Source organism: Mesoplodon mirus (assembly GCF_964341445.2).
Source record: "Mesoplodon mirus genome assembly, chromosome: 3".
Lineage (NCBI taxonomy): Eukaryota > Metazoa > Chordata > Mammalia > Artiodactyla > Ziphiidae > Mesoplodon > Mesoplodon mirus.
The window spans coordinates 39,766,913-39,782,184 of NC_138978.1; the positions used below are offsets into that span (position 1 = coordinate 39,766,913).

The 15,272-nt window shown below is 50.1% G+C and overlaps 1 protein-coding gene across 4 annotated transcripts in view; it reads left to right on the forward strand.

Moving 5' to 3' along the window:
- Positions 1-8,618: 8,618 nt before the first annotated feature.
- RNF220 (ring finger protein 220) overlaps positions 8,619-15,272 on the forward strand; it is a 217,042-nt gene continuing 210,388 nt past the window's right edge. For 2 of the 4 annotated variants that reach the window (XM_082613637.1, XM_082613639.1), the window contains exon 1: positions 8,619-9,273. In XM_082613637.1, coding sequence (XP_082469763.1) covers positions 8,649-9,273 — 625 coding nt within the window. In that variant the 5' untranslated portion in view covers positions 8,619-8,648. The remainder of the gene's footprint in view (positions 9,274-15,272) is intronic. The other 2 variants (XM_082613640.1, XM_082613638.1) reach the window with 2 other exon arrangements.

Below are 15,272 nucleotides of genomic sequence, written 5' to 3' on the forward strand. Positions count from 1 at the left end.
CCCTGATTTTCTCTTGCTACTCAATGCTCATACTTCAATTTCTAGGGAAATCAAGTGGCTTGTAGTTTCTCCAACACACCACACAAGAGAGTTCCCAATAAATGCTTGTTAATTGAATGAATGAAACACCTTATGTAGTTAGAGTGACCATTCAATATGCTTGGTTCAGAATGGTCCCTGTTTACCCCTTCCACCCCAGCATAATTATTAATAGTGCTTCTTTTCACTATCAAACTTATCTCAGGCCCAAAAATTACATGGTTACCCTAATTATAGCAGTCATCAAATTGTTTTCTAACTCTAGTCTCACCTACTAGATAAGGAGCCCTTTGGGGGCAGAAATTTTATTCATTTTACTTTTATATCCTCATTTATTCATTCAGCTAAGAGATTGACACTGTTAGATGCTGAGGTATAATGCTGAATAAAGCAAACATGGTTCTTGCCTTCATGAAGCTTACAATCCAGCAGGAAAGAATAATCTAGCAGGAAGAATAGTGCCTAATACATTAAATGCCACTGTATGAATGAATGACTCAACGTGGAGATAAAGACTTAGAGGTTCCTTAACAACCCTGATCTCATGAATTACAGAGACAGAAATAGTCATAAGCATAGACCTCTAGGTTGATCAAATTAACTATTTACTTAGAGTTGCTAACTAAAAATTTTAAATACAAACAGTGCATACAACACATGTACACCTAAACATACATAATATTTAGATGCTACCTTAAAGTTAAACGTAAGAAAAAAGGGACCATGAAATAATAGCAAGAATGAGACTGTGAGGGCTCTATGTTTTTAGACGATTTGTAACCCCACGTGGTTCTTTGGAGGGCGGATTATCAGTATGTACTCCCCACCCCACCCCCCTTTTTTTTTGAGTTGAGAAATCTGTGATTTTAGAAATTGAGCCACAAAAAGGCGGGATTTCTTAAACCAGGATTAGATTTTGGTTGGGTTTCCCTTCCAGAGTTTGGAATACCTGCTACCCTAGAATAGTTAACCGTGTTCCCATGGGCAAGTTACAAAACCCTTTCAACCTCAGTTTCCTCTTCTATATATAAAATAGTGCTAATATTATCTCCAGAATTGATCGAAGGATAAACGGGATTATGTAAAGGCATTTAGTCCCGTAACCCAGCTTCTAGAAGGCACTCAGGGAATGTTAGTTCTCCATCCATTTCCCTTATTTATCTTTCTGTACGTGGTGAATTAAAGGATGATATAAAATTATTTGAAAGGAAAGAACTGTAAATATAAACACCAATAACAATTTTTGTCTCAAAAATGCGTGCTGAACTAGGCCCTCTCCATCCCCTCTGCAAGTAACAGTTTTATTTATATTCATTTATTATCTTATTATTATAGGCAAAGACCCAGAGAAGCATTCCAGGAGCAAAGTGATAGGTAAGATTTTTCTGGGAAAAAGGCAGAGTTTATGAGGGAGCCAGGATTTGGGAGTCATTCAGCTGCAGTGGGTGTCAGTATTAAAGATACCCATTTACTCCTGGTCGCTTTTGGTTCAAGAGAGGAAGGACAGCAAACCACCTACTGAGATCTTTCAAGGGGCGTAAATGTGAACAAAACCAGGAGCACTCTTCAGTTTCCACAGCGTCTCGAAACCTCAGGACTTTCGAGCTCTCTCGCGAAGGCCAGCAGGTCTGTGCTCCAGGAGTGTCCTGGCTCTGGACTCCATTTCCCAGAGTCCCTTAGTGCCCTAATGTATTCAGTGCTCAGAGTGCCTGTATGTGTGTGAGTGTGAATGTGCGTGTGTGTGTGTGCGCGTGTGTGTGTCTCCGAGTCCCTGGGAGAGTGGAGGCTCATTCACTGATTAGAGCCAGCACTGAGAGGCAGCACTGCTCCTTCTCTTACACCAACCGAGTCTCTTGATCTGTACATGCAATCCCAGGCAGCTCGCGAACACAAACCCGGGGCCAGCCGCCTACTGCTGCTACTGCTGCTGCTGCTGCCGCTGCCGCCGCCGCCGCCGCCGCTGCCTCCGCCGGCTCTGCGCACCCGGGACTTTTCATGCACCACACTCACCGCCTCCTTCCCTCCGTGTCCTGAAAAGTGCGACCTTTCTCCCAAGGAATTTCCACGGCAAGTATGGAGACCAGAAAGGGGTGTGGATGCGTGTGCGTACATAAGAGGGGTGGGTGCGAAGGCAGCCGGCTGGCTCAGGAACCTGGCTAACTTTCCGGGTTCGTTTCCTAGGGATTCGGGCGGCTCCCCGCCCCCCCACCCCCCCCGACAGGGGAAGGGGCTGGGATCTGGACTGGCGCGTCTCAGATCTTCGCGACGGTGCCTCCCGGCATCGGTGCCCTGCGCACTCCATGCGCTGCTTCAGTCAAACTTTCCGTCTTGAGTTTTCCTTAATGTGTTTTATTTGGGGGGTGCGAGGGGGAGGGACCACACGCGGGAACTGGACAAGTAGGAAGGGTGAGGGGGCAGGGGCAGCGAGGGAAGGGAGCGGGACTCCTTTTCTCCATCTTTCAATAAGCCACATTCCCACTTTGTTTGGGTCGAACGCTAGAATGCCCTCTTGCCCGGCTCCCCAGTGGATCCCGCGGTGATTTCCGGCGGGGCCCGGGCCGGGTGGTACTCAGCGGGGAGCCCGAGGCTGCTGGCGGGATGGGGAAGGGGCGATCCGAATGAGAAAGGACCTCGACCGCCCCCACACAACACACGGCCTGCCCAGTGGGGTACCCGGGGAGAGGCTGGAAACCTGGGGCCTCCGGGGGCTCGGCTTACTTTCCTGGAGGGGGCGGGGGTGAAGGGCGTGGAGGAGGTGGAGGTGGGGGTGGGGGAAGCCCCCGCGGGCAGGAAGGAGGCAGGTGCTGGCCCAGAGGTGGACCGCTCGAAATGCGGCGGGTAAACTCCCTGCTCCGCTCGGCCCGCGGGCCTGGTCTCAGAGCAGCCCGACCCGTGAGGGGTCTCCCGGGATTTTCGGGGCCGGGACTCTCTCTCCCAGCGGTTCCACCGAGCGGGGCGGGAGGACCGCCGTACAGACAGCGGCGCGGAGCTCTTTTTGTAGTTTTATTTTTATCTTAGACCTGCCTTAAACTGAGTAACAATTTCTCTTCTTCCGACTTGAGAACAAAACTTTTCAGCGAGCACGCCGGGCGCTGCAGTCCTGCGGCCACCGCAGCCGCGCTCGTCAGCCCGGGCGGAGCGACCTTCTCCGCCCGGAGCCAGGCCCGCCACCTCGCTCCCGAGCCTCTGGTCGCCCCTCTCCCCAACCTCGAGATTTTCAGGGCTCCGCCTGAGCGTTTCGCCTTTGTGCTTTGTAAGGGAGAGTCTTTTCTTCTAGGGCACAACAAACTTGGGCGGAGAGCTTCCGTGTGGCCCCCCGGGCGAGGCCGCCCACGGTGGTGAGGCCATCCGAGGGGATGCCCGGTCTGTCCTCCGCTCCAGGAGCCCCTCCAAGAGCTCGAGGTCCGGGTGGACCCCGGCCGGCCCGGCGCGCGGGAGCCCAGAAGTAGCGGGGACTCGGGCTGCCCGAAGGCAGGGGGAGAGCTCTAGCTTCCCGATCAGAACGCGCTCTCTCGAGCCCGGCAGCGGCTCCAGCGGAGGGCCAGAGCCCGGGCCCCGAGCCGGGCGCGCGTCGCACCGGGGGGTGTATGGGGCGGGGGCTCTCGGTTTGGGGCTCAATCCTGCCGGGCCGGGCCGGGCCGGCAGTCTGGGGTCTCTGGCCCGCGCCGCCTTCCGCCCTGGAGCAGCTCAGAGGGAAGAATCGGGCACTCTCTGCCCACGATGCCCACCAGCCACGTCTCGCCTCTCGCCTCCGCACCAGACTCGGCTTGAGGGGCAAAGGGGAAGGAAAGGAAAAATGAAGAGAAAAAAAGGGCCGGCCGGGAGGAAGCGGCGAGTCAGGCAGGAGGGAACAGAGCGGTCAGGGGTGCCGGCCTCCTCCTCTGCCCGTCTCGGGGGTTCTTCCCGCAGATGGAAAATGAGCCGAGGTGGGAAAGGCAGAAAAAGCGTCGAGGAAAAGCGATGAGGGCGTCTTCCATGCCGATCTCTACCGGCTCGCGGAAACCCGGCGAAAGTGGCGTCAATTCTCTCGCCGTACTCCGGGGCGAGTGGGGGAAGGCCGAGGACAGGGCGGCGCCGCGCCGCCGGTGACAGACGGGGCCGGGCGCCGAGCGAGCGGGGACCACACACCTGTTCTGCGAGTCGCGTCGTGTGCGGCGGCCGAGCGGCCGCGGCGCGAGAGGCAGAGCCCTCCCTCCCGCACTCCAGGCCCGCTGGCCGAGAAACGGGAGGGCCCGGCTCCCCTGCGCCGGCCCGCCTGTGCAGGAGCCCCGCAATCCAGGAGCCTGGTGGCTGCCCGCCGAAGCAGTGGCGCGCGGCGACAGGACCCGGGTGACCTGCGGGGCGGGGCTGTGCAGGGGCACGAGGTCCTTGGACTTTGATCGAAGGCAGCCTCCTCCGAGCTCGTGCCCCGCAGGTCATACCCGGCCGCGGACGAGGGCCCGTCGCACTTAGCGGTTCTTGCCTGGCTGGAGCCCCGGTTCCCCAAAGTTACAAACAGATGTTTCGTGCGGAGGTTGTTGGAACCTAAAGTATTGTTTGTGCAAAGGCAACCGAGAGCTGGAGGGAGAGGTCAGGCCGAGGAGTGGTGGGCTCGGCTCTGCGTTGGCCCTAAGTTTATGCAGGTTTCGCCTTCACTTCTTCTTCCTCCGTTTTCCCTAAAAGAGTTGGGTTTTCCCAGTTTGAAGACTTAGAGGCTGAGCTGTGCACCCGCTCGCTGAGCGGCAGCCCCGCGGCCCCGCACTCTCGGACAGGCCGGGTGGTCTTGGCTTCCCACCCGCTGGCCAAGCCGGGCCTGAGTCGGGGCCCAAACTTGGGACAGATACCAGGCCAAGTGTGAATCGCAGGCGTTGGCCCCAGCCATGGAACCGTGTTAGCCTTCTGCTTCCTGAGCTCGTGCATATGGTGGTAAAATTTCTGTTAGAGCGGTATTTCCAAATACCCCTGGGCATTTGGCGTTCGGGAATTCTCTTCAAGCGAAGAAGTCTGTGAACTTAAAAAAAAAAAAAAAAAAAAAATCTTCCCTGAGTTCTTCACAACCCTCCACCACCCTGGCCCCATTTCCCACTGTTCTTTGCTTTTTAAGATGCCTGTTAATTTTTTTAAGTTTATTTATGCAAAGGAAAAATATCGTTTAATTTGTTCTATTATTTTAATTCTTTGCTTTAGGAAATGGTTCAGAGACCACAAAAATGTCACCTGTTGTAATAAGCAGAGGGGGGTTGTGTGTGCGTTTTAATTACCAGCAGAGTCGTAGTTTGGTGGGCGTTCAGAGCTCGGGCTCCGGGAAAGAGGCTTTTGCAGCTTTCTTTGTGGCAGTCATTTGCAAGTGGGTTTGGCTCAGGGCAGCAGAAGCAGCCACAGCTCCTCTTCCTTTTACGCCGATCCCCGGCGCGGGTCAGGAAAGACCCTGGACAGGGATGGTCAGAGGCTGGGGTGGGAGATTGCCCGCTCTCTGAGACTTTCTCTCTGGCTTTCGATTTTTCAATGGGAAAGTGGCTAGTTCGCGCCGGAGAGCGGGGAGCGCTGCGCATCAGCCCAGTTTCAGACATGTTCACGTTCCAAACGCCAGCTTCTTCGTTTCATTTGTCTTGGTTCTGGCATGTTTAACCACACAATTAGTGATCTCACTAATTATTCAGTTAGCTGGCGTTTTGTAATCACTTTAAACCAGGGTCGGCTGTGTGATTTAGCAAACTGCCACACATACAGCCCTGAACCAAACCCATCACGTCAAGGATTTGAAATTTTAAAAACTCAATATTTGTTGGTCCCTCCGTCCAACCTCACTGCCTGCCAGACAATTTATTTAGCTTCGTGGATTGATCCCTCCTCCTTGTTTAGTTAATTCAACAAAGACTTTTTGCAATCTGTTTGGAGTTTGTCTGATGCCGTGGAAAAGTAGCTGATGATTTATTTGGTTGCTTTTCGATTTCTGTCTTCAGCCCTTCTTTCTCCTCCTTTCAGCGGGGATGTCAGCTGTTATTACTTCCTATTGATCCCTTTGCAAAGTGAGAAGTGAACTAAAATTAATGTCAATTCCACTGCTCAGATCAATAGCTGGAGTTATTTTAATCTGGATTTGCACGAAGTGCTAAATTAAAAAAAATCAGCATAGAGGCAGAAAAGTAACAGTTACTTACTTTCCCTTTGGCCGGTTCTTTACAGTCACCCAAATGCTCCATCAAGCTGATTATCTTACAATCCATATTTTTTTAATTAAGAGGGTCAGTTTTCTTATTTGGGGTTCTGTGTTTAAACCCATGACATTTTGACATTGGGAGTGTATTAACTATAGATTTTCATAATGACTGTGGTCTACTGAAGCCTCATCTATACAAGTTGTTCATGTGAGGAGGGGGTAAGAAAGAAAAGGGAAAAGAAAAAAAGCACTCCCCCTTCCCCCACAGAGACCAACGCCCACACAGTGGAGTAAAAGAGATGTGGCCTGGGAAAATATTGTTGATTTATTTTCAGTATAATGAAGTTTCAAATGAATAACCAGGTTTGAGTGATTCACTGTGTTCTGTTGGAGTGTCCAGTGCTGTTGCCAGATCACTAATTTATTAAACTCATTTAAGATAATGAGGTGACCCAGGAAGTAAAAATAAAAAGCAAATCCTCTGGGTGATGGTTATTTTGGGGGGGAAAACATCCTTCTCCTCACCCCTAGTGTATTATGTTTGCCCTTTTCTCCAGCTTGCCTCATATAGTATTGCTTGTTTGACAGACAAGTAGTTTGTTATTTCTGTTGTGAGGAGCTGCTTAGAACCCTTGGAACAGCCCTGGACCCACTTTCGGAGCATCCATGTTATATGACCATTAATCTGACTTGAAAACAGCCAAGAATAGGATGCCCAGACTTGTCAGGCTAACTGGCTGTCCTTGGCAGATCATTCCCTGCACTGCTCTAACTTGACAGGAAAGTTATTTAAAATTTCGGAGAGAGAAAAATCCGTTAATGTGAGATACATAATCTGGTAATTTAGCAATGATGTCTATAAGGAAAGATGCCAAATGAGGAAACAGTCTGATGGTGTGCACTCATCTTCCCAATTAATAACAGTCATTGACATGTCTGATACAGGATGGGAGAAGGAAATACTCTCTATGCACTGCATTAAGCCGGGAGGATTCATCTACTGCTTAACTGAGGTCACTCTGTTTGAGGGAATATCAGAGATACTCCTTTATCTAGGTGTTTTTTTTTAAGGGGGGGGTAAATTTATTTGAGACATGACTCTCAATTTAGAGGTTGTGATTTGTAGCAGATGGTGCTTTTTGCTTACACTTTAAGTTTCATTAAGTTTTTATTTAGTGTACATTCTTGAAGCTAATAAGTCCTAGTATTCATCTTATGTTATACTGACTTTCATACACAGCCCTTCTCCCACCCCCTACTCAAAATAAATTTTTTTTTCAAAATAAATTTTGAAACAGAATCAGTGGCTATGAAAATGTACAACCTAAATTTAAACGGGAAATTGAAAGAAGTCCTTCTGAACTACAATTTGTTCCAGGGGTCTTTAGCGGACATCAACTCTGACTGGGCCAGTAAGCAGAGGAAAGTAAGTCAGAAATTTTGTTAACATTTTGCTCTAAATGTCAATGGCAAATTCAAGGCAGTTTACAAATCTACTTAAGAGTGAGTGCATTAGTAACTAAAATTACCAATCAGTTCTTTGCTGCCCCTGGAAGACAGACGCTTCCAGAGAACATATGCCAAAGGCACCCGTTATGTTTCTAAATATTGCCAGAGACGCCAGGCACTTTATTGATGAAGGTTTTGTTCCTTCTCAGAAAAGAGAAAGCCTATATGATTAGGGAGGGGTGTGGATCAAAAATAATGCTGCTGTTGTTTCTTCACATAGTACTTCTTTCTGGAAACAGTCTTAGATGATACATGAAGATGTGTGTTTATGTGTGAGCCAATGTGTGTGATTTATCCACATGTACAATTTGTACCAACTAACACATGGAGGTGTTCATGATCTAGATGTGCTTGACTTAGGGATTTTTCAGTCTCAGGGCATTGTTAGGGAAGATGAAAAGAGGATGCGGATGCAGGGGGTCATATGAGTAGAACCTGGTCTCTGTTTGAACACCGGGCCTGCCATGAGCAGTGTATGCAGGTGCAGGCCCTTTAAAATATAGACCCCACCTAATCTACTGGGTGACTTGGCCTTCCAAAGCTCATTTGCTCAGGGAATATTGTATTTGAAGGTTTTATTTTTTTTTTCCTTTGCTGGGCTCAGGCGCATTTCACCCGGAACGTGTAGGGACCAAAGTCGGCTACGCGTACATCACAGTAAGTTGTCTATTGATTTTCCTGAATGAAAATGGTCTGATGCTGCTGCCCACTGGCTCCTAAAGCCCGTGGTGTCTCTTGCCCCAGCATCTGTAAGCCAGAAGGATGGTGTTTTGATCACTTGGGGTTTCCCTTTTCTTTCCTCCCCCTGACCTTCCTCCCCCCTCTTTCTTTCTCTTTGCTGTTTCCGCAGGTCTTAGAAGGGGATGATTCCCCAGTAATATTCCCTGCCCTGATCCCAGGTGCCACTCCCTCCCAGGGAAGACTGCTTCTTGTGTGACGTCGGCCATAGAAAGAGACTCCGATGGACTTACACCGGGCAGCCTTCAAGATGGAGAACTCATCCTACCTCCCCAACCCGCTGGCATCCCCAGCACTAATGGTCCTGGCGTCCACGGCTGAGGCTAGCCGTGATGCTTCCATCCCTTGTCAGCAGCCACGACCCTTCGGTGTACCTGTCTCGGTAGACAAGGACGTGCATATTCCATTCACCAATGGTTCCTACACCTTTGCCTCTATGTACCATCGGCAAGGTGGGGTGCCGGGCACTTTTGCCAATCGTGATTTTCCCCCTTCTTTACTACACCTCCACCCTCAGTTCGCTCCCCCAAATCTAGATTGCACCCCAATCAGTATGCTGAATCACAGTGGAGTGGGGGCCTTCCGTCCCTTCGCTTCCACTGAGGACCGGGAGAGTTATCAGTCAGCCTTTACGCCGGCCAAGCGACTTAAAAACTGCCATGACACAGAGTCTCCCCACTTGCGCTTCTCAGATGCAGATGGCAAGGAATATGACTTTGGGACACAGCTGCCATCTAGCTCCCCCGGTTCACTTAAGGTTGACGACACTGGGAAGAAGATTTTTGCTGTCTCTGGCCTCATTTCGGATCGGGAAGCCTCATCTAGCCCAGAGGATCGGAATGACAGATGTAAGTACTTTGGTGCAGCCCTCCCCTAACCCCAGTAAGCCCTGCCTTACAATAGGATTCAACAGGTCGGTGGCATTTTTCATGCTCCTAGTAATGGGAAGGGCCGACTCCCTCCCATTCAGTAGCTGTGGAGCGCTGACATTTACTTGTCTCTTGTCAATGAGCATTGATAGTTCTTGTAGGAAATGTTTTTCTGAAGGTAGCCAGAGGCACATTGGCCTGCACTGCCCTTCCCTCTAGGGCACCATTGTCTTATTCTCTGGGGACTCTGGAGTGGAGGGGGTGCTGTATATGGACCGGAGTGAATGTCATTTCATTAGGAAGTGTAGGTTCCTAGGGAATTTGGGGGGCTCGAAGAAACCGTCCATCCCTCCTCTCTTTGCTATTCTCATTATGTTTCTCTGATCTCGGTATTATTTTTTTAGTTTTTCCATTGTATCACATCCAGCAGACTCCACGTGGTTTTATTTTTCACAACTCTCAGCCCTACTCCAAATCAGGCTATTTTTCAGAGAAGGACAAAGGTGTCGTCAATCACCATAAAGCATTTCAAACAGCTGTGTTTTCCTTGCAATCGCAAGGCTAGAAAGTCGACTTCTCTTGGGATTTAACAGGTTTTCTGGGTGCTTATCCTGGGGCTCCCTTTTAGGACTAGACACAGCTGGCCTGTGTGGCGGCTCCATATTTGATGCTCACAACTATTATTAATTTCTGCTTAGGGAACAGCTCTGTCATGTTCTCCAAGTGCCTTGCTGGGCTCCGGCTACACTCACTAACAGTTGGGGCTAAACCTTTACTTGGAACTTGTAGAGTAGGAGCGTTGAACCCTGCCATCTTCACCTCTAATATAATCAGAAAATAATTGTGTTTTGAAGCTTTTGGACTATGGGTAGACCCCACAGAGCAGTTTTCTTCAAGCCTGGTGAGAATTTATGAACTGAGGGTGTTTTTCCACCCGATCCTTTGTTCTAAGATTTGCTTCATTTTATTTTCTTAAGAAAACTACATCTGAGGTTTGCTTTCCCCTCTTCCCTATTTTTTGTGCTCCCGTCCTCTCTATAACCACCACCATGAATGTCATTTTTTTCTCTTCTCTTTATGGTGCCGAGGAGAGTAATAGAGACATTGCAGCTCTCTCCCCTGTCGGCACTGCTTCCTCAGGCTGTCTCCTTGAATTAGGCACTGTGTTAACTTTCCTGCGCTAAAAGGCATCTGCCTAAACCCAGCGTACCTTTTCAATAAAAGTCATCATAAAATCAACCTGCCTTGTAAATCCATCGCTCTTTGGTTTTGAAATATGTTGCGAGTGTGTCTTTTATGTCAGCGTCTGTAAGCCCAAGACCTCTCCACTTAAGGGAGAAGGCTGCTATCTGACAGCACAACTGCCCATGTTCTCTCTCTCTCTCTTTTGCTTTAGCTCCTATTCCACCTTTTCCCTTTCTGTACAGCTGATGTGTGTGTGTGTGTGTGTGTGTGTGTGCGCTGATCCTGCTTTGGGAATATACTTGCTGAACACAGATTGGCATTGTATTGGTCTGTTTTAGTTTAGTGTAGTTTAGTTTTCATTTGTCGAAGTGCAAGTGATAAAGGCAAGCTCTAACCTGACCTCTGGCCAAAACTGTCCTGGGTTCGGGTGTGACAGATTCTGCTTTTTTCTCCAAACACTAGTTGAATATGAAATCCTCTTAAAACTAACATGCCACAGAGTAACACCTGGAGATCAAGATTCCTTTCTTCTCTCCTAACAAATCCAGCTTGTCTCCATTTTTCCATTTTTTAGCCCAAACCTGTCTCAGACCCCCAGAGCAGGAGGAAGCTTGTTAGTCAGGTCAGCACTCATAGATATGGATATCCATTCCCCTCTGAGTGTCAAAGCCATAACTCTTCCGTTTGCCTGGTTTGCATTGTGTAGGGGTGCCATCCCCCATGGAGATGGATCCCTCACACAGGAATACGCCTGGGTGGAGAAAAATTAAATGAGTCTGTCTCCCAAAGTGAAATGGAATTCTGACCTTGAAATTAATGAGATTCTGATCAGAAGGGTGGGGAAACTTCTTTATTTCAAACTGTAGTGTTGTATAAATTGGAGCCCTTTCCCCTTTTATTTGTTTAAAATATCCTTTCTTTAATGAGTATTTTGTGTTCTCCTTTTTCTCTTACACAAACGTTAGACCTGTAGGCGTGTCTGTGAGCGTAGACTGTCCACTCACATTATTATCTAGAGTTGCATTTGTGACTGATCTTAAATGAGAAATAAAGGTACAAAGTGAATAGGAGACTGTTACCCTATGATAACCCTGGATTTGTGCTTCTTTCTCCTTTCCTTCCCTTGGGTGGGGTAGCAGCCTTCACAGGGTTGTACTGGGGAGCATTTTTGCTTTTGATTTTGAGTATTTGGAAGGCTGGGGAAACATTTTTCTGTAAGGAAGGGTCGAAGAGGCACCATGACAAAGTCTGCTGCAGCTTTCTTGGCTCCTGTCATATGCCGACGTGTGTCGGAATATTTATGGTCTGTTTTATGTAAATACATATTTAAGGGCCGTTAGAAGGCCTGATTATTCCCACTAGATGCCTTTCAGGTCCTCCCTGAAAGGGAGGAACAGAACCGTTTTGAAATAAGTAATATTTCTCAGATAATCGAGTGACAGTATACAAGACTGCTTCCAAGGGGAGAGCTTGAGGGGCAGATGGGGCAGTGAGGGGGTGGGGAGGCAAGAAGAGAGAGGATAGAAAGTGTTCAAAAGAGCAAAGTGATAGGATACAGTGGCTATTGCCCAGATTACCAGAAATTAACCGTGTATATTTTAGGTTTTGTAATTCTTAAAATTTAGAGTTAATCTTAGATATGGTTGACTGATTTTTCAGTTCTCTTCATATAAATAAAATTTTTTTCATAAAATGTAAAAAAAGTTTTAATTAAATACAACAGTAAAACTCCTAAATAAGCATGTAGCTTTAGGGGTTTGCTGCGGGGTGGGATGAGTATGGGTGTGTGTGTTCCTTACTTAGAGTAGCAGTTTTATGACTGAGTTCTAAGTCAATGAAAAAAAATCAGTTTTACAGTGGAAACACTGACAGTTTTTACTCTCGCAGCCTCCCCCTGCTCACACACTGCATCCATATGCAGATATGTCCACATCTGAGAGCATTTGAAAGAGGGGCCTGCAGACATGGTGTAATGCCCACGTGTTCTTTCCTTAAATCTGGGTACTGATAGGCAGGGTTTCTTTTGTGATTAAATATGCATTTTTGTAGAAAGAAATGTAGCTATTTGGGTGAAGTATTGTCTCTCCTAGTAGATGATTCCAGTTTGCTTGCCTGTTCATCTACCTGGCATCACAGGTGATTCCTGAGGTAGGTGTTGGGCTCTATGGAAAAAAAGAAGCCTTTACTCAACAGGACTGACTTATGTGCCCTGGAAAAAGGGAGAAGTATTTTGTGAGAAGCCATTCGTGGAGGATGCATGATTCCCCAGGAAGGGGACTGAGGTAACTCCTGTTTATTGTCATGCCCTGAACCCGTCTCCAAGGCTCCTTGTCCAGGGAAATGAGGTGAAAATTTATGGACCAATTATGAATAGTCCACGTGTGTCTTACATATGAAGTGTCTACAGATATGTTTCCCAGGGCTTTTAAAATAAACATTTCCTCATTAAGGAAACTTTACAACAAAAGGGAAAATAAGTATTCTCTGCTGCCTTGTGCTAGAATCTATACATTTATTACCCCCTTAGCACTCTGGCTCTTATCATGTGCATTTCCTGATTGTTCTCTGTAGACCACTCCTGTGCCCAATTCCTGTCTGGGTGACACAGCAATTGGAGTTGGCTAGGATGCATGCTCAGCCTGAGTGCTGAGAGGGATCAGAACTGCCCTTGGGAAGTAATGACGGGCCCTGCCTTCTGGCTCACCTCAGAGGTGGGCACTGGGCACTGACCCCAAGTGGCCCTCTTTCTTTGCCCTTCCCTGTGGTCAGGCAGATTCACAGGTAGGCAGGGAACCCTGTGGCTCACAGCAGTTCCCAGATGTTCTGCTTTGCTCTCATCTTTGATATATTCGAAGTTATTCAAATTTGAAAAGCCCTGAGTAGGAGAGATGGTATTTTGACTCTGAGATGTGTCTTTACAATGGCACGTATCCTTGAAGACCCTATGTCCTAGGAATCAAATCAGCTGAGCCCACATAGGCCCAGGGCAGCCTGGAATGAGCAGGGCTGGCCACATCATGGGGGTGGTGTTAAGGGGGCTACTTCCCAAGGGCTCTGGGACTACCCAGGACTACCTCTGAGTAGGGACCTTGATCTGGGCTTTTAGGAGAATTGCTCTTGCTGGGAAGAATGTTTGGGGCGGTTCTCAGGTCACCAGGCTCAACTTCTGGATTGTAGCTGGAGCAGATGACCACTCTGAAAGGGTGCAGAAACCACCAGAAAGATAGGTCAGATGGTGCCTTCTGTACTGATTGCCCAGACCTAGCCCGGTTGTCGGCTCAGCTGCTCCTGGGGTTCTCGTGGAGTCCCTTTTCCCTCCCCATCTGGGGTGGGTGAGGGAGGAGGGGGCGAGAACTCCTGTGATGTGTGTGGTTGTTTCTGGTTGTTCACTCCCAGCACAGTCATGGAGACTCCTTTTCATGCTGCTGGGTTTAATTGTCTTGTTGGGATAAAGAAATGTTTGCACAGCTAAAGTGGGGCCGGGCTGGACGGGAGCAGTCCCTGATGGCTGCAGAGCCATCTGGCCTGGCTTGGCTTGGCTCGGCGCGCCGCTGGCCCGCCCGGCGCCTGGGCTCGCTCCCGCTCCCGCTCCCGCTCTTCCCCTGCCTTCGCTCCACGCCGCGCCGCTCTGGTCGGCGGCTGCCTCCTCGCACGGCCGGAATGCCTAATCACCATGGTGAGAAAACGGACACCGCAGCCGTCCTCCCTCCTTGCCTCGCGCCCTCCCTCCCATCAATTGTCATGCAGAAGTGATCCGGGCTGCCGTTTCCTCGCGGCCGCCAGCCAGCCCGCCCCTCGCCGCTCCCGGCAGAAGGGTGGCTAGTAATTGATCGTTTGGGGGAGGGGGCGCGGAGAGGCGCGAGGCCGGCGAGGGGGGAGGAAGGACCACAGAGTGGGCCCCGTTGGCTCACTTGAAAAGGACCCCCAGCCTCCGCCACGGAGATGGCGTTCAAGTGGTTTCAGAAATGTTGGTGACCTCGCCGTCGCTCGGCCGGACTCGGAGGCTGCGGGAGGACGCCGGGCGCTACCCCGAGGCCGGGCGAGCACCGCGCCGCCGCCGCCGCCCGCGGCCGGAACCCGAGGGCTGCCTGGTCCCCCACCCCCGCCCCGCCCTCCACGCCCAGCGCCCCCAGGTCGCACTGAGAACCGAGCCCTGGGCCGGTTTCCTGTACGTCGTCCGAGCCGCAGAGAGATGGGGTCGGGGTGAAGGGGTGGGAGGGGTTGTGGCCGAGGAGGGGGCGCGCCCACGCGGAGGTCGGGGCGATCGGGGTACCCGGAGGGAGGTGCAGATGGGCGGGTAGCGGAGTGAAGAGGCTAGGGGACACTGAGCGGGGAGGGGGCTTGGGGGGCGAGGCTGGGGGGAGGCGGGAGTGGGAGGAGGGAGCGCGGAGGGCGCCGGGGCGCGTCGAGCCGGGGGCATGGACGTGTGCACGCGCGCATCTGGATCTGGCGTCGCCACCGGCATCCGAGGACTTTGAGGTTTCTCACGTAGGTTCGAAATGTTTTCCCCGTCCGTCTTGCTTTTCAAGTCCGGGGAATGTTTCCCGAGTCCCGGGGTTCGTGAATCGGCAGGATGGCTGGTATTCGGGCGAGGCGAGTCGCGGTCACCTCTGACCGTCTGAGGCTTGCAGCCAGCACAGCGGGGCTCGTTAATGTCCGGGCAATTTCTGGAACTCTTCCCACGGGAAGTTTTCCGGGGCTGCCTTCCGGTCAGTGGCCCCAGGTTGATTATTTGGTGGCCCTTTTTTGTTTGAAAACAAAAAACACACATTGTATCCAAATAACAAAAGTTG